This window comes from Muntiacus reevesi, chromosome 5 (genome assembly GCF_963930625.1).
Source record: "Muntiacus reevesi chromosome 5, mMunRee1.1, whole genome shotgun sequence".
In the NCBI taxonomy this organism is placed as follows: domain Eukaryota; kingdom Metazoa; phylum Chordata; class Mammalia; order Artiodactyla; family Cervidae; genus Muntiacus; species Muntiacus reevesi.
This window is the reverse complement of record NC_089253.1, coordinates 42,407,697-42,433,545: the sequence shown is the minus strand read 5'-3', so window position 1 is coordinate 42,433,545 and position 25,849 is coordinate 42,407,697. Positions and strand designations below refer to the sequence as shown.

At 47.3% G+C, this 25,849-nt stretch overlaps 2 protein-coding genes across 5 annotated transcripts; both read right to left on the bottom strand.

Moving 5' to 3' along the window:
* Positions 1 to 393: 393 nt before the first annotated feature.
* RBM4 (RNA binding motif protein 4) lies at positions 394 to 8,005 on the bottom strand. 2 transcript variants are annotated; one of them, XM_065937819.1, is made up of 4 exons: positions 7,874 to 8,005; positions 6,385 to 6,808; positions 2,658 to 3,342; positions 394 to 811 (listed from the first exon to the last, which is right to left on the bottom strand). In XM_065937819.1, exons 2-3 carry the CDS (start codon positions 6,794 to 6,796, stop codon positions 2,666 to 2,668), a joined length of 1,089 nt encoding a protein of 362 aa, XP_065793891.1. In that variant the 5' UTR covers positions 6,797 to 6,808; positions 7,874 to 8,005; the 3' UTR covers positions 394 to 811; positions 2,658 to 2,665. The 2 variants fall into 2 exon arrangements, with proteins under 2 accessions (XP_065793891.1, XP_065793892.1); XM_065937820.1 differs by lacking the exon at positions 2,658 to 3,342.
* Positions 7,901 to 24,299, bottom strand: RBM14 (RNA binding motif protein 14). Of its 3 annotated transcripts, none has more exons than XM_065937816.1 (3): positions 23,866 to 24,299; positions 16,361 to 17,825; positions 14,708 to 15,587 (listed from the first exon to the last, which is right to left on the bottom strand). In XM_065937816.1, exons 1-3 carry the CDS (start codon positions 24,200 to 24,202, stop codon positions 15,380 to 15,382), a joined length of 2,010 nt encoding a protein of 669 aa, XP_065793888.1. In that variant the 5' UTR covers positions 24,203 to 24,299; the 3' UTR covers positions 14,708 to 15,379. The 3 variants fall into 3 exon arrangements, with proteins under 3 accessions (XP_065793890.1, XP_065793888.1, XP_065793889.1); XM_065937817.1 differs by having other exon boundaries at positions 15,415 to 15,587; positions 17,715 to 17,825; XM_065937818.1 differs by lacking the exons at positions 14,708 to 15,587; positions 16,361 to 17,825 and adding an exon at positions 7,901 to 8,069.
* Positions 24,300 to 25,849: the final 1,550 nt, after the last annotated feature.

The window sequence follows — 25,849 nt, the reverse complement described above, 5'->3', positions numbered from 1 at the left end:
ACCCTTCCTTTTCCTAGACCTATCCCTTGGAAAATAAGTCAAGCTAGATGTAGTGACTGGGCGGTTTGAATGGTAGTACTAAGGGGTGGATGAGGATTGTTTCTCAAGTATGGAGAAGTCCCACATTTCAAAATTGCTAGTAGGTCCTTGGTTTTATAACAAAGGTGTGATCAAGTGAAGAAGTCTTTAAAGGAGTAAGGCTGCCTGCCTGGGTTCTTCTACATAACCCCTCCTCTTTCCTTTGGCACCTATAAATTCTCTATAATAAAGAAAGTTAATGGCAGTGAGGTTCACCCAGAACTGAATGTCAGACTCTACCCACTCCCCTTCTCTTCTAGGGACAAATAAAGAACCCAGACACAAGTCTAAGTAAGAATTCTCTCAAAGCACACATTTCCTAAGTTGAAAAACCATTTATTTCACCGGAAAGAAAAAAGTGATTCAACTCTATGTGTCTACCCGCCACAAGCCTTTGGGTTGAAAAGACTCAGGAGCGGTGACACTCTCAAAACACCCACTGGAAGCAGGAGGTGGGGTGACAGCACAACCCCCACCCGTTTCTGCACACAATGAGGCCTGCTGGGAGAAAAGAACATAATGGGAAGCTATAGAAGTATTGAAGGACAGAAAGAAATGGGAAATGGGCAGGAGAGAGGAAAGGAAGAGGTGGTCTGAACTTTACAAGATAAATTTTAAGGTCCACGTTTCCTGAGGGACTGAACGCACAGAGCCGTCCCGGAGATGGGGTACCACGAAGGGTGTATTCTCATGCACAACCGCAGCTCGGAATTTCAGCCCACACACATCCCACCTGAAAGAGAGCAAAATACAGGGGCTTTACAGCAAAGCTCACAAGGGCGTTTCCACTTAACCCTTCAAAGAACATCTATAAAGTATGGTAACTTGACACTCTTTTAAAATTTACTTGTATCCATCCACAGTATCACAGTAATCTCTTAAAGTGAAAAAGAGCCCGAAGGCCACAGTAACTGGGAAGGTCAAGTAACCCCAGATTGGGCTCTTTTCTCTCAATTAAAAGGCAAATTTTCTTTCATGACAGTAGATAAGACACTGCATTTCTCTTGATGTTAATATATCAGCATCCCTCAAAGAAGGCAATTTCCACATTTATAAACTGTCATTGGAGGGCAGGAAAAAGGAAAAGGTTCCAGTTAACTCTCTGGGAAAAAAAAATGTTTGCATCTTGGGGCTGCAAGTTAAAAACCATTTAAAGTCTAGGAAAAAGTAACATCAATTTGAATAAGCTGTAAGACCTGAGGGCATCCAACTCTGCCTAGGGAATAAAAGAATGTACTGGAGAGCATGTGTAAGCTAAACATCAAGTCTCTCAAGTTTCTTTTCCACTAGTTATTTCCTATCCCCAAACCCTGGGCAAGTCACATACCTTCTGACCTAATGGAAAAACGTGGCAGTACCACCCATCCTGTTACCTCAGGATCATGGATCAATGGGAATGTCTGGGCCACAAAGAGAGCTACTCAAGACAAAGGGTGTTGTGAAACACCCCTAAATACAACAGCAATCTCATACACCTAGAGCCCAAAGCTGGCAAGCATCAGAAGAGAATACAGTCAAGTAGAGCCAAATGGATCATGCTCAAACTGTATAGGAAAAAGCCAGAGGACTCAAGGTATAGCTGGTAGTTCAAGAGTGTTAATTGCCCAAACCTGGTGGTTAGATGAAGGGAGTGATCTGCTTAAGGCAAAGCTCCCAACCTTGGATTTCAACATTACTGAAGAGTAGAACTGGCAGGGGTACATACACTATTTACATTATTATGTATCTTAAAGAGATGGAGAGGATGTCAAATCTAACACTGTGGGGACGGGGGGGGGGGACACTTAAAAAACTAGACAGTAAACAGGCTCTCACAGAACAGATTCAAAGATAAAGCAATGGAGTGGGCATCCTATTCAGCTCAGAGAATGAATGTGAACTGAGCAGATAAGTTGAATTTGAGTCTATGCCCCAGACTCCGTGTTGAAATTAACTTCATAAACTGAAAGATCTTTTTCTACTCTTCTCTACCCCAGCTTACCATCAAGTAAGTTTTTTCTCTAAAGCTCACAGGGGATAACTTCAGAAATGTCAGAAACACACTGCTTCAAGATTAAGATGATACCATTGGGGTAGTCTTCATAGTAACTGGAACTTGAGCAGTGATGACCAATTAACTACAATTACAGATTTTAACTGTGCAGGTCCTAGCAGACCTCTCACATAGCATGAAGCAGAAGAGGAATCCTACAAACATTAATAATGTCACACACCTAGGAATTCCAACAAAGGCTCTGAGAAACGACACACCTTGGTCTGATGTCCGGGTTCCAGGTTCAGTTCAATTACAGCACACAGGTGTGACCCGAGATTCATTATGTCACACTGTTTGCTTTTTCAGACACAAATGGAATCAGGTTGACTCCTGGGACTAGGAGTCCTGGAAAAACAGCCATGATGGCTAAAGATGTTTGTCTATTTCAGAAAAATTAAATAATTAGGACTTCTCCCTATCCCCTGAACCATTAGCAACCTTACCCTAACCCTGCAAAAGCAAGCAAGCAGGGCAGCCTAATTGGAGCCTTTAGGCTGCAGGAGGGACGGCAAAACCAGAACCAGGGACACCCCACCGCTCTCACCTCAAGCTTTAAAAGGCTGAATACCGCGCCCGATCCGCATACTGCTCCCGCTCATACCGGGCCATGTCGTACAGGGAATTCCGCGCAGCCGACGAACCTTGGGACAACTCACTCTCATGCCCGTAACCGTAGCCCTCTCCAACAGTAGGGACTGGGCCTGTAGCGCGACGCAGGGGGCTCCGATCCCGCCCGTAATATGAAGAGGAAGCTGCAGTAACAGCAGCAGCAGCTGCTGCAGCAGCAGCAGCAGCAGCTCCCGAGGTCGGCAACAGGTGTCTATCGTAGGGATCGAGAGAGGTGGAGGTGAGGTGACTGGCCATGGCTGTGTTCTGGACTTGTGGCAGCTGGGACAAGGTCTGCTCTGCGTAATTATACGCAGAGGCAGCTGCAGCAGCCACCGCCTCATAGGACCGGGCAGCACGGCAGCGCTTGTAGTAGGCATCGAGCGCTCCGTACGCGTTGTTGTAATACAATGAATCCCCGTAGCCCATGGTGTAAGGTGTACGCACTGCTCCGTACTGCTCATTATATTGCTCGGTAAAGTCTGCCACGCGGCCCGAACGATCTACTGGACACTCTTTGGACCAGTGCCCCTCTTTCCCGCACCGATAGCAGCCGCTCTGGTCTCCCATCCCGGGCGCAGTCCTAAGCCGGCTGGTGGACAACTGCACGTGCATTCTTTTGCCTTGAAGAAACAGACGCAAGAAGGGTTGCTATCACTCTTAGTCATAGCCCCAGCCCCTACCCCAGACACTGGTCATAGCTGGCTTTACCTAGACAACTCTATCGCAGGACTCACTGCCATTTTAAAATGTTTTTTTAAAGGTCCAGTATAAATTCAGTATGATGACCTGACTTCAGGCAAAGATAAACGAAGAAATGTTTCTGCTCAAACATCAGTCTAATGCTTAAGAAAAACTACTCTCATTCAAAAATAGGCATTTCATTCTTTGCCAAGTAACAGTGGACACAAACTGCTCTGAACAGTGGCCCAATGTCAGAAGACACCACAATTAAGAGTGCTCTACAACATTCTGACACCTCCAATCTTCACTCTTAAGTCTCCTGAATTCATTAAGCAGGAAAATGCAAAGGTCATTCCTCCACATCACCCCAAAATCAAAGAGAATAGAGCAAGACACTGAAATTACCACTGACAGTGATCCAGACTTGATCCATGGCTGAGTGCTGTAGGTAAGTTTCAAGATTTTTTGGGGAAAAAAAAAACTCATGAATGTGTGAAGAGGGGCAAAATACAAGTTGAAGGGCTGCCTTATCCTTAACTGGGTCCTTTAAATTGCTAGTTCTGATATTATAACAAGGGTTCTTTAAAATCTTCAGTGACCTCTTAAAGTAAGGGGTCAAAGAAAACAGGGTAGGCAGCTCACAAGCTGGCTGAATTTTCAAAAAGGGTATTATGAAAAATGTGGAAGAAAGGGGGAAGGATGAGAAAAGTGGAGAATGACTACTTATCTTAGTGGATCAAACTGTTCATTTCAGCAAGATTAAAATACTTTTCCTCAATAAACCCAAGACGCTAACTACATGTACTTAACACTATTTTTTTTTTTTTTTACTGAAAATTAGAACTTGTATTCTGGAAATGGAAAAATATTACTTCTGAAAACCTAACAAAAGGAACATTTCTTAAAAAGTTTAAATTTTAAACCTTCTCACAGAAGCAGTTTCCACCTAACATGATCTACCATTTTAACAATAAGCAAAATTCCAGCAAAACCTTTCCAATACAATTGGTTATCATGCCCCCAAGCATGCAGATGGCAAAGAACAGTGGCCCCATGATTAAAAATGCTTAATCAGGGGGGCAAACAGAGGTAGGGTCATCTATGCACCTAACATTACAGAAAGGGGTACATATACAATTTCACCTACAAAATTCAAGGTAGATTCTGGAAGACTAAAAAAGGGATAGGGGATGGAAGGATCAAACTATCAAAAAAATCTTGGTTTAAACTTTCTGGTAGGTACAAGTTGCCTGTTAAGAGAGAGGATATGCAATTAAGTACTCTTAAGTGCTAACCCACGTTCCTTGCATTTGCCCAAGTGGCCACTTTGGCACCTAACAAAACCAGAGAAAACAAGGGCAACTGAGGAACCAATCATGTACCTTCAAGGCATGAAGATCATTAATAAATGTCCTGATCTAAAGATTTGCCAGGAAAAAAAAAAAACAACTCTGCAAAAGTAACAAGTATCAAAGAGCCTACAGTTCAAAAGCCAAGAGTCATGTCCAGGGATTTGTCCTGTATTAGCTCACACTGTCCTTCCCTTACATGTGGTAGGAAGACACCAAGGAGACACCACCACCTCTTCTATGACTTGGTTAAAGTGTAGAAGAGTATAAAAAATTAGATACCATAAACCCTCCACAAGAGCAACGTTTGCACCCAATTACACTGTTGACACAAGGTAATTCTCAACTTACCAATTAAAAAAGGAAAATGAGACCTGAGAGGCCTGTGACATTTGTCTTTAATAATGCACAGCAATACCCACGACACAAGGCACCCATTAACTTAGGGGAATGATGACCAGACTTCCGGTCTAAGTGCAATCTGTGTAAACATCAAAGACAGCCAAAATGATTCTTAAGGGGGGTGCTCAGGAGAAGCAGCAGCCACTACACTGTTTGGCTGAAAAAGTTGGAATATAGGTTAAAAATGTAGCAAGGAGTTATGGGAATAACCTATAATTTAGAAGTAGCTACACCAAAGGGGAAAGGCTCATTACTGACTTCCATACTGGGAACCCAAAGCAGATGGGAGAAGACTAAGGTTAGCAACTCAACATGGTTACCATCCCCTTCATGACTGCTACTCTTGCCACAGGAGCTCAGATCATAAACCAACAAAAATATATTCCAAATAAACTGTTATCCACAGCATGCTGCCTTCCAGGCACACTATTACTCTAATCAAGGCTCCAAGATAACACCCATCTAAGTGGTCTTTTCAACAAAGATGTTAGAGCCCACTCCTCAAACCAGCAAAATGCATCAACTTTATCGCCCCCTCCCTGACGACCCCCCCCTCCCCTGAAAATCCCCATAGCTTCTCCTCAGACACTCCTGAAACTATTCTTTAATCCTACAGTGCCCTCATCCTCCAAACAGAACCTCTGGTGCATGCACAATAAAAAAAGCAGTAAGAGCTAAAGCCCTTTAAACACACTAGCTCTCTAAAGGCTTGTTTAACAATGAATTATATTTACTAAGAAGCTATGAGTTGGGATGAGGTTGGGAAGCTTAACTGGTATTTTGCTCCTGACGGGTGCCTTGAGCCAGCTTCTGCCAGGTCCTTCATATGCAAAATAGTATGCAACATGGTGTGCTGAGGCAATAAATTTCAGAGTGAAATACTGTTCTGTGCTTTACTACTACCATTACTACTACTGCAAAAAAAAAAAAAAGAGAGAGACGAAATAAACAAAGAAATCTTCAGTGGAAAGATTTCTGCACTAATAGATAAAAATGCCTAGGGGTTCCACACTAAAGCCAAGTGATTTTTCTCCCACACTTGATTTGCCTGAGGTAAAGCCTCTAAATCCCATGCAGTCTCCATTTAAATTCATCATCCACTCTTAATCCTCACCGTCCATCAGCCAACCAACAGCTGTCTCTACCCATGACCCCTCCCTTCTACTTATCCAATCTATTCTCTACACAAAGCCTTGTGTTCAGCCCTCTTTCCCAAAGAGTATGGTTCACCTTGAAACTCTGTGTTGTCAAGGCCCCTGATGGCCTCCACTGCATCCTCAGCCCGCTCCATGTGTACAAAGGCATAATCTTTCACGATGTCACATTCGATAACTGGACCGTACTCCTCAAACTTGGCTCGGAGCTCTTTGTTGGTACAAGTAGGACTAATGTTGCCTACATGCAACTTTGTAGAGGTTTTGCTCTTATTCTTGCTGGCTTCCACGTTGATGTTCACCCCGTGCAGCTTGTAGTGGTGCAGGTTGCGGATGGCATCCTCGGCCGCCGTCTTGTCCTCTATGTGCACAAAGCCGTAGTTCTTAATGATGTCACATTCCAGGACCTTCCCATACTGCTCGAAGAGTGAGCGGATCTCCTGCTCTGTGGCCTCCCGAGGCAGGTTTCCGATGAACAGCTTCACCATCTCGGACACAGCCTGGGCGAAAAGAAACAAAATTTCTAACAAAAGATCTCAAGACCACATCAGCTTAAAAAAAAAAAAAATCAACACCGCCACCTCCTGTCTGGCAAATATTTCCAGTTTTCTCTCACGTCCCACACTCACACTTCCACACAATAATCAAAGGGAATCGGGAATAAGAAGGCCCGCTACAGAACCAACAGATACAAGAAAGCATCTGTAATAAAATCCTTGGTAGACACAAATGGTTTGCTAAGACTTGAATAGTTTTAATCGGTAATGGAAATGAAAGCGAGGGCATAAATGTAGCCCTGAGGATAGCGGACTTTTTAACTACTATAAAGATAGTCAGGGGGACTTCCTTATCTGTCCAGTGGTTAAGACTCCACGCTTGACCTGCAGAGAGCTCAGATTCAATCCCTGGTCGGGAACTAAGATCCGCAAGACGTGCGGCAGAGCCGCAAAAAAATTTTTTTATAAAGAAAATAAAAGTCTAACTGGATTGACCGTCTGAAACTATGCACTGTCTCTTTCTCTCGTAACCGAAGAATCGGCCACCATTTCCGGAAAGGTGGACCTTATAACTATGTTTTTGGGTTTCCTTCAGAAGCAGTGAACCGGAGACTTAGGCCGGAGAGCCAGGCGTTCCAAGAGGACGTGTTAGAGCTGGGAACGCCTCTTTCGGGGTACCGTCCTACGAATTCCTGGAGAATTGGAGAAATGCATGGTTGGAAAAGGGGGCTTGAACCTCATCGGCCTGACAACCAAGTCTCGGGGGCCTGAGAAATCCTTAAAACGCGGCTAATACCTAAATCTAACGGAAGCGCGGTTATTCGATGGAAACCTCGAGGCAGTAGGCCGAGCCTAGTCTGGCAGAGGGCAGGGTAGGGAGAAAGTATGATATTCTCAGGGAAGGTTGTGGGGGAAGGGCTGCTTCAGGATTACCGCGCAACGCCGAGCACAGAGGTCGGCTCTTAGTGACGGGTGTGGAGGCCACTACCCCACAAGGATACCCTTGAAGCCCAAGGAATGAGATTTAACAGGGCAAAAGAAACAGTGAAAAGGCTCGGAGTCTCTCACCCGCACGAAAAGCAGCAGATGCTCTTCCTCGCGGCGCGGACGCTTCTGACAAAACGCTAAAATGGCGACGGCCGCAGTAGTGACTCTGGGTAGAGAGGGGGAGGTGAACCTACCACCGGATTGGCCGTTCAACAAAATAAAAGGCAGGCGTTCCTGTAGATGCTCTTCCTGATTGGTTACCACGAATGCCAATTACCTGAGGCCGGGAAGAGGTGGAAACGTCAGTAACCTCGGAGCGTTTATGCGAAAGCCAATGAGCAACACCCTCGAGAAACCGAGGTCATTGATTGGGTAGGAGGTCGGCATGAGGGCGGACCTACCAACGTAAGCTTCGCAGGCGGGGTTCCGCCCGCCATTAGGCGGAGCGAGTTAGGACTCTGGTGTGGCGGTCGGTGTTTAGCGTCATGGCGCCAACTTTTGTTAAGTTTCCACTTCTCTCCAATCCACGTGCGTTCCATTTTGCCTTCTACTCCGAATTTCTCCCTCTAAATTCCCAAACACCACCCCTTCGCAGCTCGGATGCTGCGGACGGAAGCTTACGCAGACCCAGAAGCCAGGTAAGAAAAACAGCGAAGCGTCCCATCTGAAGAAACCAACCTCCTCCTTCGGCCGAGTCCTCAGTGGCGCCCTGGGAGTCCCAGAGCTACCCTCCATTTGAAACTGCTTTCATAGGTGGTGAAAGGACTCTCAAAACGGTTAATGAGCTCAGCTTCAATTAGGCTATAAAGGTCCCCGAAGTCGACTCGGTTGAGGGGTGCATTACAAGTTCCCTCAAGAAACCAGCCTCCTGGGATTCAAGATGAGGAAAAGGTTTCTCTGTGGAGGTTGAGAAAACACCCCCTCCCTGCCCTGAGAAAAAAACTAGAGCAGCGAAGTTTTTTGTTTTATTTTATTGGGCGCCATCAGTCAGAGATGTTAGGTTTAAACTAGAACCGACCTTAGAGGGAATAAAGAACCTAATAAATCACAACCAGCCAAATAAGCAGAATACAATACAAAACAGCGTCCTCCAGGGCGTCCATTTGGCTTTTTAAAAAATCATCCTTTGGTTTCTTCACATTAATCCCATATTATGAATATGACCCTTTTGCAAGGCAGTTCTTGAAGAGGGAGTTTAAAGGGGAGAATGGAAGAACTTAAAATATGATAAAAGCAGTGGTTTGAGGAAAGGGATCCTCAGGAGTGGAAATGATACAAATAGAACACAGCATGGTTCAAAGCAGCACACCACCCCCACCCCCACCCCCCCACCCCCCGCCAAAAGGGGTGGGGATCATAGCGAGAAAAGTGAAGTCAAAGTAGAAACATTTTTAAAACCTGACGACTCAGAAATCCAACGGTGGTCAAGAATTTATTCTAGGGTTCAGTTCTGTCATGTCCTACTCTTTGCGACTCCATAGGCTGCAGCACACCAGGCTTATTCTAGGGTGGTAAAAGATAATCTAAAAATGTGGAAATGTTGTATTTACAGATGTGATCACTAATCTTGGTCCATTTTCATTGTGCATCCTGATGCGGACACTCCAGCCTTGAGTGTCCGGGCAAAGGGCAAAGGATCAATGATGAAAAAAACCAACTGCATGTTAGTCTGCTGCAAGTTGGAGACAGTCACAACTCCATTTGGGTAGGGAAACACATTTGGTCTAGAAATCCTTTAAGCTCCTTTGTTTGATCTTCCAAAATTTTTGTCCTGAGTGGCCTTGGAGATAAACCTTCTTCCAAAATACCAAAGCATATGAGGTCAGCTTACTCTACTAGGAATCTCTCCAAGTCCAAAGGTGAAAAACTGGGAATATAAATCTTCTCAGGATCACAGTTCAGGCCAGTTTGCAGACCACCAACCACACCCACTCCCTAATCTAATTTGATTTTCCTTTTGAAAGCCCTGTTGATTGAGCTGTATTTGATTTTGCCCCAACTGAGCAAACCACATTAAATAATTTAATCAAATCCATTAAATCATGGGTTTTAAATTAAAACCCATGGCAACTGGAAAAGCTTCAATTCACACTACCTAATCCGGTTGTTGCCAAAATCTCTATATACATACCCCACACCCCACCCCAACTAGGCTCCTGCACACTAGCCTGTCCCAAGCTCATTCAGGCTGAATGAAATGTTCTTTCTCTCCAGGTCCTAAGTTGGTCACCCCATCCAGACATCACCCCACTCCAACCCTACATACACCTTGGAATTCTGCCCCATGAACTCCGCGGTATTTTTCCAAATACTTACCACCACTTGAAATCCTATTTGTTCATTCATTTTCTCACTTCCTCCTACCCCCTGCCCCCAGCAAATACTTGTTCTACAAGGGCAAGGACCTTTTCTTATCGCCTACTATTGTTTAGTTGCTAAGCCATGTCCGACTCTTTTGCAGCCCCATGGCAGCTGGCCATGCTCCTCTATCCATGGGATTTTCCAGGCAAGATTACTGAAGAAGGCTGTCATTCCCTTCTCCAGGGGATCTTCCCAACCCAGGGATCGAACCCAGGTCTCCTGCTTTGCAGGCAGATTTTTTACCATCTGAGCCTAAATCTCATCAAAGAAAAATGAATTTTAGAAACAATGCGTGCCCTTCTGCACTAGGCATTTTAAGAGAATGGGTATGCAGATATTTCTCCTTCCTAATATATTTATCTTGTGTTAAAACTGCACCTGGTACATGGCAATCACTCAAGTATTTGTTAACAAACGGATAAATGAACGCATGAATTAAATTCTTGATAACCAAGAGGAAAGAAGTAATTTTGGATTTTTAGTCAATATCAGCTTGAAAACATGGACACTTAGTACTAAAAACAGGCAGATGCTCAAAAGCCAGGGGGAAACTTATTCTCTGGGGGTGTTCAGAGGGAGCCACTAGACCTCCAACACCACTGCCAGCTACACCCTCTTGTTTCAGTTCAGTTGCTCTGTCATGTCCGACTCCTTGCAACCCCATGAAGTGCAGCACGCCAGGCCTCCCGGTTCCATCACCAACTCCCAGAGTTTACTAAAACTCATATCCATTCAGTTGGTGATGCCCTCTAAGCCCCCCATTAATGTCTGGGGAGGTCCTCTATCTTCATGGTTCCCAACCTTTATGGCACCAGGGACCAGTTTCATGGAAGACAGTTTTTCCACAGACCACGGCTTGGGGGTGGATTTGGATTCAGAATGATTCAAGTGCAGTACACTCACTGTGCACTTTTTTCCTATTATTATATCAGCTCCACTTCAGATCATCAGACATTAGATCCTGGAGGTTGGGAACCTCTCCCCTACCCCAAACCTTTCTTCTCCATACCTAGAAGAATCTGATCCCCAGGATACAACAGTGTTGTCTGAAAACTGGAGGTGACCAAAACTGATATGGTCCAGTGGCCTACATCACACTTAGGTACCACTTACTACAGAAATTTCCTTCCTTCACTGTTACTCACACATGCTGCACTCACACCCATATCCAAAGTCCTTTCCTCAGCTGTGTGCTTCCAGTAGGCCATCCCAATCTCCCCGAAATGTTCTAACTCCTTATTTCTGAGATGGCTAGCAGTGACTATATATGAAGCCCTATACCTGATACATGTATTTGCTCCTTCCAACAGTAGTATTATAAGCAAAATCCTGGATGGCTCAAAATGCCTGATTCAATTCCTTGATCCACTACTTTTCAGCCTTGTGAAGTTACTTAACCTACACCCTCAATTTCCCAATTAATCAAAGTTTTATAAGTACCTAATTACATTTTAGTTGCAATAAAGTTATGTTCAGTAGATGTGAGCTATTATCCCCATTTTATAGATGAAAATACTGAGGCAGAATTCCTGACATGTCCAAGACCACATGGATACGTGGCAGAACTAAGATCCAAACTCAGGAAGTCTGATTTTTTAAAAATATTTATTTGGCTGTGTTGAGTTGCACGGGCTCTCTAGTTGGGGCATGCGGGCTTAGCTGTCCCACAGCATGTGGGATTTTACTTTCCCAATTATCAATCAAACCCACGTCCCCTGCATTTCAAGACAGACTCTTAACTACTGGACCACCAGTGAAGTCCCAGGAAGTCTGACTTTAGAGCCAGTACCCTCAGTAATTCTGTGCCAAGTCAGTTTCAAAGCAAACAAATTCTAGCTCCACAGTTTTCTCTAGTGGGACTGCACCATCCTCTCTCCTCCTTTACCTACGACCTCCCTGGCATTAGTTTTTCTTCTGCCTCACAAGACATACGGGGATCTTAGTTCCCCCACCCCTCTGCAGCAGAAGCGCAGTGTAAACCACTGAACTGCCAGGGAAGTCCCTGGCATTGCTTACTAACTGTATGTAACTAGTTCATCGAGGTAGGTCCTGCCTCCCCTGGGCTACCCATTCCCCAAGATCAGCCCAAGGGTGATCACTGTATTTCACCTCAGCTGCCTGAAAACTATTTCCAGCACTACAGACACACCGTATTTCTAATGATTTACAGACTTGAAATCATTTTAAGAACTTTTTTCCTGGAAAACTAGATTCTACCCTTAATGATCTTTTAAAGGCATATAAAGAATTAAGGTAAGAATTTTCCACCTATCCTATCCATCTTATCTTTATTACCCAAACCTCCTATTAAATATATTACATACTTGTCCATAAATCTAGGAAATTTATTTTCAACTTACTTGGCTTAATAGGACAAAATGACTGGAACCAACAGTCTGTGCACAGACTTTGGCAGAGCTTAACTAAGGGACAATGACTAGAAAGGCAGCGTACCTATAGAGGCTGACCACTCAGTGAGTTCCGTTACCTCCAGTACAAGGGAAACAGCCACAGGCCCACCCCAGACAATCTGAAACAAGGTCCAAACCTCAGAGAACAGACTGATGAGGTGAGAAAACTTTAGTCTTGTTCCAGGAATAAATCATTTAAAACTTCTCCAATGAAGGTCAAGTTAGAGCTGATAGATCAGAAGTGCAAAGACCTGAAGGATATTGTGAGCCCATATTCCCACCCCCTTTTCCCAAAACACATTAAATGTCTATCCTCCCATTCACTCAACCCAACCATCTTCAAGTTATAGGACCCTGGAAATCAGAAATCCACAAAAAGCGAAGTAGGAGAAGCGGGCTATAAGATTAACACAGGTAGCATAATTTAAATAAAAAAGGGGAAGAGAATTTTAAAACAATCTTCGAGGAAGAGGAAAATGACAAGTGAATTGGCTTTAGAGCTCCTCAAAGCTTAAACCAGAAGCCTGCCAGCAGAGGCAGCAAGGGTATCAGTACCTAGAGATGACAAGTTGAGTGATCATCTCGGCCAGGTCGCTCTGAAGAACTTGAGCTGTAATAAAGAAATATCAACACTGGCCCTGAGAGCACATTAGGCTATTTTTCACACAAACTGTGGGACTGGGACAGTGGCTGAACGCTCACTGGAGAGAAAGATGACAGAAAGTCATGCTGACAAAGAAGTAACTACAAATACACAGGCCACAATCACAGCACTACAATTAAACAACCCTTGATTTTCCAGGGAAATAACCAGAGCTAAGTTTGTTAGGTTGGCCCTGTGATAACCCCACTCACTGCAGAAAAGTGACAAGAAGCTTATTCGATTCCCCCTCCTCCCAGTCCTTAAAAGAAATGGAAAGGAGCAGCAAAGCAGTGAGCAGAAAGAAAAGGAAGAGAGCCATGGCCTCAGCACCCCTGAGATTACTCCAGTTTGTGTCCACAAGTAGTTCATGCTTAACACAAAGCATGTGCTTTCTGCCCACTGGGCAGAGGGAAGTGAACACCTGGGGCAAACTATTGTGTACATCAAGTTCACAAGAAACCAGTGGAGGCAGAAGAGAACCAACCTGAACTCCACTTGACACACACCTCCCCAAAATCACCTTGCCCAGAAAGACTCCCAAATCAAATCTCTGAAGCCCCCTTCCCAAAGGCATGTTAGGTTTCCTGTTACCACCCTACCCAGCCAGTCTTCCATTCACCCATCAGAAAGCACAAGCTTCCATCCTGTCATGGCTAAAATCATCTTATTTTGTGCCCAGGTCCTCTGAACCCCTAGTCCCAGAATAAAAGTATAGAAAGAATCAATTCCTTACCCTATCCCAGCACCTACTTAGTTATGCTTGCACCTTGCCCCCTTCCCATGGTCTACCGTTAACACCTTCAAATATAAACCCAGCCAAAAAACATCTGGAAACCCTAACAGATGGAGAAAAGGAATTTGCAGTCGCCGGTGACTATGTTGGCAGGGGTTGGCAGGACGCAGGCAGGACGCTCCAGGATGATGTTCAACAGGCAAAATACCAGGTCTATGGCCAGAATCCCCCCATACTGGCTTCCAAATGTCCCAACCACAGAGACACTGCCACACAGTTAACGTGACCCCCCGAACCCAACTGACCCCTTTCCAGGTCCCAGCCCCAGTACTCACTGGAGCCCACTGCCTGAAGGCCCTACTAGTCTTCTAAGCACCAAAGCAGCCCATTCCCCACTTCTCACTTGAGAAGTCAAACCCCAGAACCACCCTGCTGGAGCCTAGGTTGTTTCTTAACTGGAGACAAGTCAAGGAAAACAGCCAAGCATGGGCGAGGAAAACGGGCAATAAATTTGCCGCGTTTTGGTGTGATTAACCCAAGTCGAAGCAACTTTGTCCAGATTCTGCAGTCCTTAAGATGGCAGACTAGCAGAGAAATGAGGCGTTAAATCCCTCTGGCAGCAGGGAAATCATTCTAATTCACACATTCAGACCCCTTTCCTCATCTGCCCTGGGTCCTCTGGTCACCTTCCCTTTGGCTGTCATGTATTCCTGGATGTCAAACTGGCTTCTCTGAAACTGAGTGCAATCAAGACAATGACAACCAGGTTTCCAAACTGCAAATCGCCCCAAGTTTTATTTGTAGTCCATACAAAAGGGGAAAAAAAATTAAGGTTTTCTAACACCACCTACTTGGGGAGATGGGGAAGTGCTCTGTGCCGCACAGCATCAGCTAGAACGTCAGGGGTCAGTAGGGACTGGACATGTACCAACCGCCTGTCCCAACAGGAACTCAGTCTCAACACAGTCTATAGAGGGACACAGTCAGGGCCCCCTGGACACCTGGCACAGCGTGGCGCAGAGGAAATGGTTAAGCTGACCCTTTCCTGGCCTCCCTCACATCTAAAAAGAGAAAGGCGCCGCCGACCTCAGCTGCAGGTTGCTTCCCCATCCAGACGACCTTAAATATCGCGCACAAAAATAAAAGGGAGCCAGGAAAAAAATCAAAACATAAAAGAGATTCCCATCCTAGGGAGATGGGGCAGGGGAGAGGGGAACCGCAGATCTAGAGCCAGTAGCAAGATTTGCTGCTGAGGTGAAGGAATAAAGTAGGTTACTGCCGAACACTCAAAATGATCGTCTCCTGGGGAAGGCCCACATGGTAGGGGGGATGAAAAACCGCCAACAGGAGAGGTGTGGGCCAGCAGCTTTAACCTGGGTCTGCACCCACCCCATCTCTCCTCTCCTTCCCTCCCTGTGGTGCCCCATCCCAGGACGGCCCTACATGCGGCGCTGGTAGCCAGAGTGCATCTGAGCTGCCCGCAGGTAATCATTATAGGAGCCCGAATAGCGTGCGTAATCGGAATGGGCATCGGGCAGGCGACGGTAATCCAGCGAGGACTTTGTCGGCGAGCGGCGGAACGAAAGCTGCGACTCTGATAAACGGCGGTAATCAGAGAGCTCGGCTAAACGCCGGTCGGAACCATACCTAGTCGAGAAAAGAAGACAGTTGGTGAATGAGACAATCGAGGGGAGGGCTCCAGGTGGGCACTGGGGAAATGCCAGTGGGGGCAGGGAGGGCGTAATCAGACTGGTCTCCAACAAACGAGATTTTTCAGAAGGCTCATCACCTTATCCAGGGCAAGAAATCAAGCCTGGTCCAACTGTGGGAAACCAAGCCCACCACTGAAGCCCTCCCTTCTGAACTGGCCAAGGTGGACGCTGGCCTACATTCCCAAACCACAGACAAATTATCCCCACCCCTGGGCCCTGCAGAGAAAAGACCTTGGTTGTTTACCAACAGAACGGCGGACGAAAGCAAGGTCCCCAATTTCCCAAAGAGTGGACGCACCACATACACCCTGCCTTCAGCCAGTGAGTGCCAAAGGGACTACTCTTTCAAACCCACCCCCACCAAAGGCCAGGACAACCACGTAACAGGCTTAAGCATCCTTGAGACAGTGGGAGAGGCTATGGGCCACAATCTTGCAGGCCATAGCTCTAATAGCACTTGGGCTAGCCTAGACAGGTGACACTTCTCCCAGCCTGACTAGCTGGTACCACCCCAGGCTGAGCACAAAGCTCCACCTGAACCCTGGTGACCAGGAAGTTCACAGACATCACCCACTTCGGCCTCTGGACATCCCACAGGAGTAGAGAAGGCCAAGGGAGGGGCCGATGGCTCCAGTTTCCCTCCCATGCCAACCTCAGCCCCTTGCCCTGAGCCCCAGCTGGGGGCAGAGGCGGGGGGGCATACAGTACCTTTTCGACATGGCGACAGCCTTTTTGTACGGATCGTCGTAGCTGGCCCGGGGTGGGGAGAGGCGGGTACGCTCATAGGGCGGCGGGGTGCTGTTGGCGTTGGCAACGGCCCCCTGGGACATGGACAGGTAGGCTGCAGACGGCTGACCTGTCCCATCGTAGGCACTGCCCGGCTGGCCACGGTAGGAGGCAGCAGCCTGAGGATGCTGCTGTGCAGCATAGGAAGCAGCCAATGAGGCTGACGACTGAGTGCGGTAAGGAGCTGCCAGGGTGGCAGAGGGCTGGGCCCCATAGGCAGCTGCAGCGCCATAGGAGCCGGTGGCCGCAGCAGCTGACTGAGCCCCATAGGAGCCTGACAGGCCCATTGATGCTTGGGCCCCGTAGCTATTCAGCTGGGTCTGAACAACTGGCTGGGCCCCATAGGACCCAGCCATCGGGGTGGTGGCTTGTGCGGCATAGGCAGCTGGCTGGCTCGCGTAAGCAGCAGCTGTAGCTGGTTGTGCCACATAGGCAGCAGGTTGGGAAGAATAGGAAGCAGCCTGCTGTGCAGCGTATGGGGCAGACTGGGCATTATAAGAGGCTGAAGGCTGGGCATTGTAAGAAGCTGCCTGGGCCCCATAAGCTAGTGATGAAGCTGCAGACTGGGCCCCATAGGAGGCTGCCTGGGCCCCATAGGAGCCTAGGGAGTTAGCTGCTCCCTGGGTGTTGTAGGAGGAGGCAGCTGCACGAACCCCGTAGGAAGAAGCAGCCTGCGCCCCGTAAGAGGATGGTTGGTTACCATAGGAGGCAAGGGAGGAGCCCTGAGCCCCATAGGAGTTGAGCGAAGAAGCCGCAGCTGGCTGACCCCCATAAGAGGAGAGGGCCGAGGCCGAGGGCTGGGCTCCACCGTATGGGCCAAGCGAGGAAGCTGCGGCCGACTGGGAGCTAGGGCTAGCCAGCTGGCCCCTGTATGGGGCCCCAAGGGAAACAGAGGGCTGAGCGCGGTAAGATGCTGCCTGGGCTGTCATGGGCTGAGTCCGATAGCCGACACCCAAAGAGGCAGAAGGCTGGGCCCTGTAGGCAGCGCCCAGTGACACTGAGGGCTGGGCGCGGTAGGTGGCTGGCTGGGCCGTCAGAGGAGCCACATACGAGGCTCGGGGAGGTGAACGGCGCAGGGGGCTGCGGTCGCGACCAAAGAAGGGTGGTGTGGGCTGACGGGCTTGCCCATCAAAGCCACCAGTGCTGTTGCCAAAAGCCTGCTGGTAGTCGAAGGTGGCAGAGAAGCCACCAGTTCCAGGGAATGCCGTATCCCCAGCCCCTGGTTTCTTGGTCTTGTCCCCAGACTGGATAGCCAGGCCAGGCCCCTTCTTCTGACCCTTGGTTGAGAGTTCCACGTTGATGCGCTTGCCCTTCACTTCTTTGCCGTTGAGCTGCGCGATGGCGGCTTTGGCATCTGCTTCCTTCTCCATGTGAACAAACGCGTAGTCTGATAAAGCAGCAGACAGAGGGTTAGCAATTAGGGGGGCAGGGCATGCTACCTGATGGGTCCCAAACTGGACACACCAACAGCACCCAGCTGTTGCCAGCTACCTCCAGGCCTCCAAACCCTCCTCTCCAGGAGTAGGTCATAAAATGTGATTCCCATATAACAAAGCTTCTAACTGTCCCAGATAGTCAGCTTTGCCTATGTCTTTCTTCCTGTTCTCCCCATTTCCCCTGCCACCTCACCCAATTGCCTGCTCAAAGAAAGAGCAAAGATAAACTGCAACAGAGGATAAAAATCTTCACATCTCCTATTAAGTACAAATCCGCAGACAAAAATGCAGAAAGCATTCCTGGATCACTCAATTATTCAGTATTCTTTAACCCAAGACCACCAAACACTTCTGTTCACCTTTGAGGCTTAACTCTCAAACACTGGAAATGACCATTTATGTCTGGACATGACCCATGTCTCAGCCCAGGGTTCAGTTGAGGCACAACAGCTACACAGCAATACACAATCTATGACAGTCCTCCAATATGATCTCCCCTTTCCCTCAGTACCTCCCAATTCTCAAAGCATTTCTATGCACAAGATCCCATCTGGGCCTCACAACAATCCCAGGAGGCAGGCAGAGCAAAGGATCATTATCCCCATTTACAGGTGGGCAAACACACTCGAGAATTTACATGGCTTGCCCCAAATCCACTTGTGACAGCCAGAAACAGAATCCCAGCTCTCCATGCCTCTTCATGACACCAGTATACCCCTAAGAAGTCAGTGTGCAAGGCAGGATTGTGTATTAAGACTAGACACTTAAGCTGAGAAGGGGAGACGATGGACCCCATATAAGCCAATGAAATGTGGGAATGGAAACTGAGCCGCCTAGCCCAAGCCAGGCCCTACTCAGTTCAAGCCCAAGCTATCCCCCACTCCTAGGCCACAGTACCTTCTCCATTGATACTTATCAAGAGACATCCCTTACCCCTTGGGCTTCTGTTCAGAGAAAAGATTTAGTTTCTCAGCTTCATGGCAAGAAGCTGCAATTCCTGCAGCTAGCAGGCTCTGCTAAGAGGTTATCGCTCAGGCCCTCAATCAGGATCCGAATGAGCTGTGGGAGGACAGGCTCTAAGACAGGATGTTGATCTCAAAGTCCTACTCATCTACTACACAGAACAGGAAACCTTCGAGAAAGGAAAAGGAAGAAATTCTTGTCCAATTCCAATCTCAGAAATCACCATAGTGCAAGCAGAATCTGATGAACAATGAGATCATGCCCGTGGTAACACGGGTCATGTACTTACCACCACCTGGACCTGAGGCTACTTTTAAAGTTCAAGTATCAGAACCCCATCTTTCTCACATCACTTTAGGAAATGAAAAATTACCTACATGAAATTACTAAGTTTCCATTCTTGATAAAAAAAAAAATTCTGTTAAATGTCCTCTAAACAAGTGTCTTAATTTTCAGAAACTTTCACACTGGGACTGACTCTCTAGCTACTCCTATAAAGCAAGTCATTTTCCTGGATGTAATGCAATGCAACTGAAGTGACTCTTATACAAGTGAGAATAAAGATATAATCAACAGGTAGAAGTCAGAAGTGTGGTATGGCAAATGGATTCTTGGAACTAGCTGCTAAAATTTAGCCTCAGTTGAAGATTCAGATCACTGACTTCCCATTACGTTCTTACAGAACTTAAAATTTATTTCTCCCCCTGACAATCTGTCCTATCCACCTCAGAGTTACAAGATTCAACATATGTGCTTAGGCACTCAGTCATGTCCAACTCTGCGACCCCATGGACTGCAGCCTGCCAGGATCCTCTCTGTTCATGGAATTCTCCAGGCAAGAATACTGGAGTGGGTTGCCATTTCCTTCTCCAGGCAAGAATACTGGAGTGGGTTGAAATTTCCTTCTCCAGGGGATCTTCCTGACCCAGGGATTGAACCCAGGTCTCTTGCATTACAGGTGGATTCTTTACCATCTGAGTCACCAGGCAAGCCCAAATGATTCAAAGGAGATGATAAAAAATGCCTTATAAAGTATAAATATGGAGAAGGAAATGGCAACCCACTCCAGTATTCTTGCCTGGGAAATCCCACGGACAGAAGAGCCTGGGGGTACAACCCACAGGGGTCACAAAGAGTCAGACACAACTTAGTGATTGAACAACAACAGCTAAAAGTATAAATAGCTCTATGATAAAAATCATGATAATTATTCAAGCCTAGGAAAAACCATAGACTTATTTCCTTACAGGATATGATCCTTCATTTCTAATAAAACACAAGAGACACAATGCCATTTGTAAACGCAAATCTGGAACTTGCCAGAGATGATAAACAAAATGAACTATCACAACTGTCTTCACTCTCTCAGGGCCCGAACCTGATTCTTCATCTACCAATTGTGAGAAGTAAAAGTGTTCCTTTAGACCTAACCACAGGGCACTAAAACTGTCCTCTGATCTCTCACCTCCACTCTGGGTACTACTGCTACTGCTGTCACTTCAGTCGTGTCCAACTCTGTGCGACCCCATCCCTGGGATTCTCCAGACAAAAACACTAGAGTGGGTTGCCATTTCCTTCTCCAATGCATAAAAGTGAAAAGTGAAAGTGAAGTCGTTCAGCCATGTCCAACTCTTCGCGACCCCATGGACTGCAGCCTACCAGGCTCCTCCATCCATGGGATTTTCCTGGCAAGAGTACTGGAGTGGGGTGCCACTGCCTTCTCCCCACTCTGGGTAGAGTGAGCTAAAAATCAATGCTGGTGGTCCCAGATCTCTTCAAAAGGAAAGACTGAGTTGAGCCTATCACCAGGAGAATGCAATGGTAAGGAGAAAGCAAGTTTGTAGGCAGATTAAAGGGAATTACCAAAAAAAAAAAAAAAAAAAAAGACCTCCAGGCATTACAAAGGAATCATACTATGTTCCTGGTTAACCTATCCACAAATTCCTAGGACTATATTAAGCTAGGGGGAAAAACACCCAACAAAAATGTTTCAACGGGTTTACAAGAGCAATAGGATATCACACTGTCTATTCCCTACTTAGCTAGGTTTTATTTAGAGACCAATTTCTGAAACTTGAAACTGAAATTTCATAGGTAACAATTCAACTGACCACACAGATGAACTATGTAACTGACAAAAAGAAAGCCATGAGATACAATTATAACCAATTTATATCAGGAAGTCTCTAAGCCTGATAGTGGAGAGAAGTGTGAACAGGTTGTCCAGGTGACTCAAACACATGAGGGCTAGCCAACCCTGAGCAGCTAAACCCAGGCCTAGCCCTATCAAAGACACCCAGGAACCCAACTACTCTTAGGATGATTAAAAAAAAAAAAACAACCAAAGAACTAGCAAACTCCAGGGACTCAGCGGCCTGAATTGAGTTAGTTCAAGGAAACCGACCTCTGAAGGTAATTCATCTCATTTAAAGGGACTACAAGGCAACGATGTACAGAGATCGCCTAATGATCCGGCATCACAATTCCTCCAGTATTCAATTTAAGAGAATCTGGAAACATGAGTTTTCCTATTCTCAGAAAAGTAAAAACTTCTAATGTGAAACTACAGAGCTATACATAGAAGGAAAGAATGGCCACCCACAACATAAGAAACAGTTTCCTCTTCTGCCTTTCAGACTTCTGAAATTTGACTGGTTCCTAAAGCTGTCAGCAACTCTTGATACTTCATCCTTTAACACCCAATAGAATTTAACTGTGGAGAGTGGTTACAATCTGCTGTTGCTATGGAGATCTTCACTCTCCAAATCAAATCATTATCTAAGCTCCTGGAACCAAGCAACTAAGTTTTTCCCCTGTGAAATAAAACAGAACTGGCTGTCCTGTGCAATGCCAAGCTTCTGTGCTTTTCAAAGACCTGACAATCAACGTAAGACACCTCAATCAAATGTCCTTTCCCAGACCAAGAAATAAGTAAGCTATTTATAGAGCCAAAGCCAGTCTCCTCTACTACATTCCTAACTTAAAAACCTCATTTTCCTTCACTCCAAATAGAAAGGCATTGGGGGGGGGGGGGGGGATACAATCCTCAAACCTTTCCCAGAGTCCTTTGTATCAAAGTATTATCAGGAGCTTACATATCAGCATAACTACAAATAACAGCTAACCGCCACTCCCTGAGAAGTCAAAGCACTTTGGCAAATCAAATGTTTACAAAGGGACAAAATGCACAAAACTTTCACAAGGAAACAATTTCTAAAAACCAGACCCAGTTACAAAGCTCACCCCACTCCACCCCCACATTCCCTGTCACTTGGTGTCAGTCCCAAGCAATTCAGGCAAATTTTCAGCTTTCTCTACCACCCCAAAGGAGGCTCCTTGACCAATGAGTTCCACAGACAGTCCCCTCAGGTGCAAGTTTCAAGACTCTCAATTAGTAGACAGCCTGCTTAAAAAACTACACAAAAAAATGTAGTAGGTCAAACATGTAACTCTCATATACCCCTATCCATTTTCTGGCCAGGAGCCCAATCTGAGGTCTTTCCCATTCTTTCACTCTAAATAAAATCAAAAATCCATGCACCATACAATCTGCCTCATCAGAGCACCCAGTAGGAAAGCCTGATTTTGGATAGTCATGAACTTGCACAGCCAGAGTTGCAGAAAATAGTATGCAGCATTAACGCAGAAGAAGGAATTACTCCTAGTGGTGACTACCAACCTTTACACTTCCCCCAGTTACAGAAAGGATAAGGAATGACCCAAAAGATGCGCCTTTCGAGGACTGCAAATGATATATCTTGGAGGAAATGAATAAAGCACCTGCTCCCAAATTTATTTACTATCCTCACAACTTCTCACACAGGCTATGAGCAGGTACGAATCCAAAACCAGCAGCCAGGAACCAGATACTTACTCCCAGGTTGCATCCTTGAAGATACACCAAGGCAAAGTTAACTGATCTGTTTCCAAGTGGAACACAGACTGGACACACACAACGGCTGTATTCCAGATCTTGCCAACAAAACAGAAAAAGAGCCTAAGGGGTTAAAACCCAGACTATGAAAAGAAGTCACCTGGGTCCAAAAAAGGAAGTCAGGCCTAAATTATGATGATACGTTCTTCTCAGGATCTACCCTGATCATGAAGACTAATCAAGCAAAGACGACTAAGTCCCCATGTCCCCCTCAGCCACAGAGTGTGCCCCCTTGCAAAATCACCAAGTTTAGAAAAGAAGGACATTGTTCTGGGGCACCGGCTTGGCAAGTTAGCTGCTCAGAAGAGGCCTTTTCATAAAACAAGCCCTCCTCCACAGGTGAAAGGTCGGGGCTTCCAGTTTACAGATGTAAAATTGATCCCAAAGGAGGGGGGGCGGGGGGTGGGAAACAAGTTTGAGGGAGTTGGAAAGCGCAGAGTTGCCAGGCCTAACCCACCTAACAATACTAAAAAGACCAAAGTAGTTCGGAAGCCCCCGCCTCCCGCCCCATACCCAGGAGTTAACTATGCCCAAGAGTAGACCCACGCCACACAGTACTAAAAGATCCCAGCCCAAGAAACTTTCAAGGGCCCCGTTACCTTCCGCTCGGGAGCATTCACCGGGAGGGAACACGAGGGTGGCTTTTGGTGGGGGGCGGGGGGGTCAGCCCCCACCTTTTCCCTCGCTCTGACAGACGTCTGGAGAGAAAGTGGGGAAGTGGCAAAAATCTTCCCCGCTCCATGATCCGGCTTGCGCCCGTCACTTCCCAATTTCCGCTCGGTGCCAGGCCCAGGAGACCAGTGGAAGGCGCGCCCCCGGTATACTCCCAAGTCTCTCAGGCGCGTCCCCGGCCCCGAAGCTCGGCTCACAGTGGCCGCCGCACCCACCCTGAGCCGCTTCCTCCCATTTGGTTAATGGTGCCTGGACCGCACGGGAGGACGGTGGCTCTACCCAACGCGCCCCCAACACCTCCGGCCTCACTCCCGCGGACTTCCCCTACCCCCGCCCTCACCAACTGCGCTGTGACCGGCCCCCGGGAAAGGGGCGTGGCTAACAAGCGGAGTGCCCCGAGCGCGCCCCCGCCCGCACGTTACCTTTCACCACGTCACACTCTATGACGCGTCCGCGGCGCTCGAAGAGGCTGCGCAATTCCTGGCTCGTGCACGCTGCCGATACATTGCCCACGAATATCTTCCAAGTGTTAAGAGGCCGTGGGCGCGACATCTCCACCACGAGCGCGCGCCCCGGCCGCAGCTCGTGGCCATGCAGGGCCTCGATGGCGCGCACCGCGCCCGCGTTCTCGCGCATGTGCACGAAGGCGAACTGTTTCATGACGGCGCAGCTCATGACCGTGCCGTAGGGCGCGAAGAGAGCTGCCAGCTCCTCCGGCGTCGTATCCGCCCCATCGACGTTTCCCACAAATATCTTCATTTTGCCGCCGCAGCCGCCTTCCCGGAGGGCCGGGACCTCTCCTCCAGCGACAGGCGAGACGTCCGACCCGCCGGCAGTCCTCCCTAGGAATGGCTGGCGACCGAGAACCCCGCCGCGCAGGCGCCCTGACCTAGCCAATCGGAGCCCGGATCCCGCGCGTCACGTAGCCAATCAGAGAGGCTGAGAGAAAATGCACTCAGACGCAGCCAATCCCAGAGGGCCTGGAGCCCGCTCGTTAGCGGAGGGGGTGGGAGAGGGACGACGGCGCGCGACCAACCGCCACAGCCGGGGGGAGGGGAAGAAGGGCTGGGGAAGGGGTTACGCGCGCAGGGAGCGCCGGGGCAGCTGAGAGGCCTAGTGAGTGAGGCGGCCTCTGGGCTGGGTGGGGCGGGATCGGCAGGCCCCAAGGAAAAACTTTGTTCAGTCGTAAGTCAGAGCCTCTCCCATTCTGGCCGCCTAGGCCATACCCGCGCCTAGCTAGAGGTAGCAGCGAAAGTGTCCACGGGAAGTCCTGGCCTGGCGGGAGAAACCAGGACAAACGCCTTCCTTCAGTAGAAGACTCCCGGGACTGCCTCCCAGGACTGCCGCTTGTGCTGGGCAGTCCGAGGGGGCCCTGAGCGGCATCTGCCCCATAGAAACCCTCGTGCCATTAATTTCTTTGGAAATACATTCATTGAGGTTGCTGAGGTCCAGACAGACGCTGGAGACACTGAAAAGCCACTCAGACCCCACCTCTGCCTTTATGGAGTTTAAAAACAAGGAATAAGATATATCAATCTTGATATATGTTTGAAATTTTCCACAACAAAAAGTTTAATAAAATCTGAAATTGAGTCAAAAGTACTGTCCTTGAGGAAAAAAAAAAAAAAAAAAAGAACTGTCCTTGAGGGGATGAAAGTTGAGCCTTTAAAAAAGAGAAAAAGATTTTGCATGGCAGAAGATGTTAAAAATATAAGAACATGTGACAAGTTCAGGAAAATGTTTGCTTGCAAGTTCATTCTACAAATTTTATTCAGCGCCCACCCTGTTGGAATAAAGCAGTGAACAAAAAGGGACAAAAATCCCGACCCTGAAGCTTTGTATTGCCGTGTAGAGAGACAGATAATAAGTAAAACATAATAGCCTGTTAGGTAGTGATAAAGACGAAGTAACTGAGGGAGCCATGCTATGGGGGAATCATTCCAGCATATAAGAACATGTCAGAAAGTTCTGGGGTAGGAGTGTGTCTGTCCAAAGAATCACAAGAGCTAGTATGGCTGGAGGGTGGAACAAAGTGAATAGAACACCACGACAGAGAGGAGGTGTAGCACCTGGTGGGCCATTTAAATAATTTTGGCTTTCACTCTTAGGCTGAAAGCCTATAGAGAGAAGAGGGGCTCACCTGATAGGACTTAGCTTTAGTAGTTTTGTAAGTATCATTCTGGCGGCTATTGAAATGGGCAAAAACTGAAAAGAGTCATTTTCTCAAAACAGTTGTCACTGCAGCAAAAATCCAGGAGAAAGGGACCTCCCTGGCAGTCCAATGATTAGGACTCGGCACTTCCACTGCAGGGAGTCGGGGTTTGATCTTTGGTCTACTGCAGGGAGCTGTCAAAAAAAAAAAATCCAGGCGAGATATGAGGATGGATTAGGGTGGCTGTAGTAAAA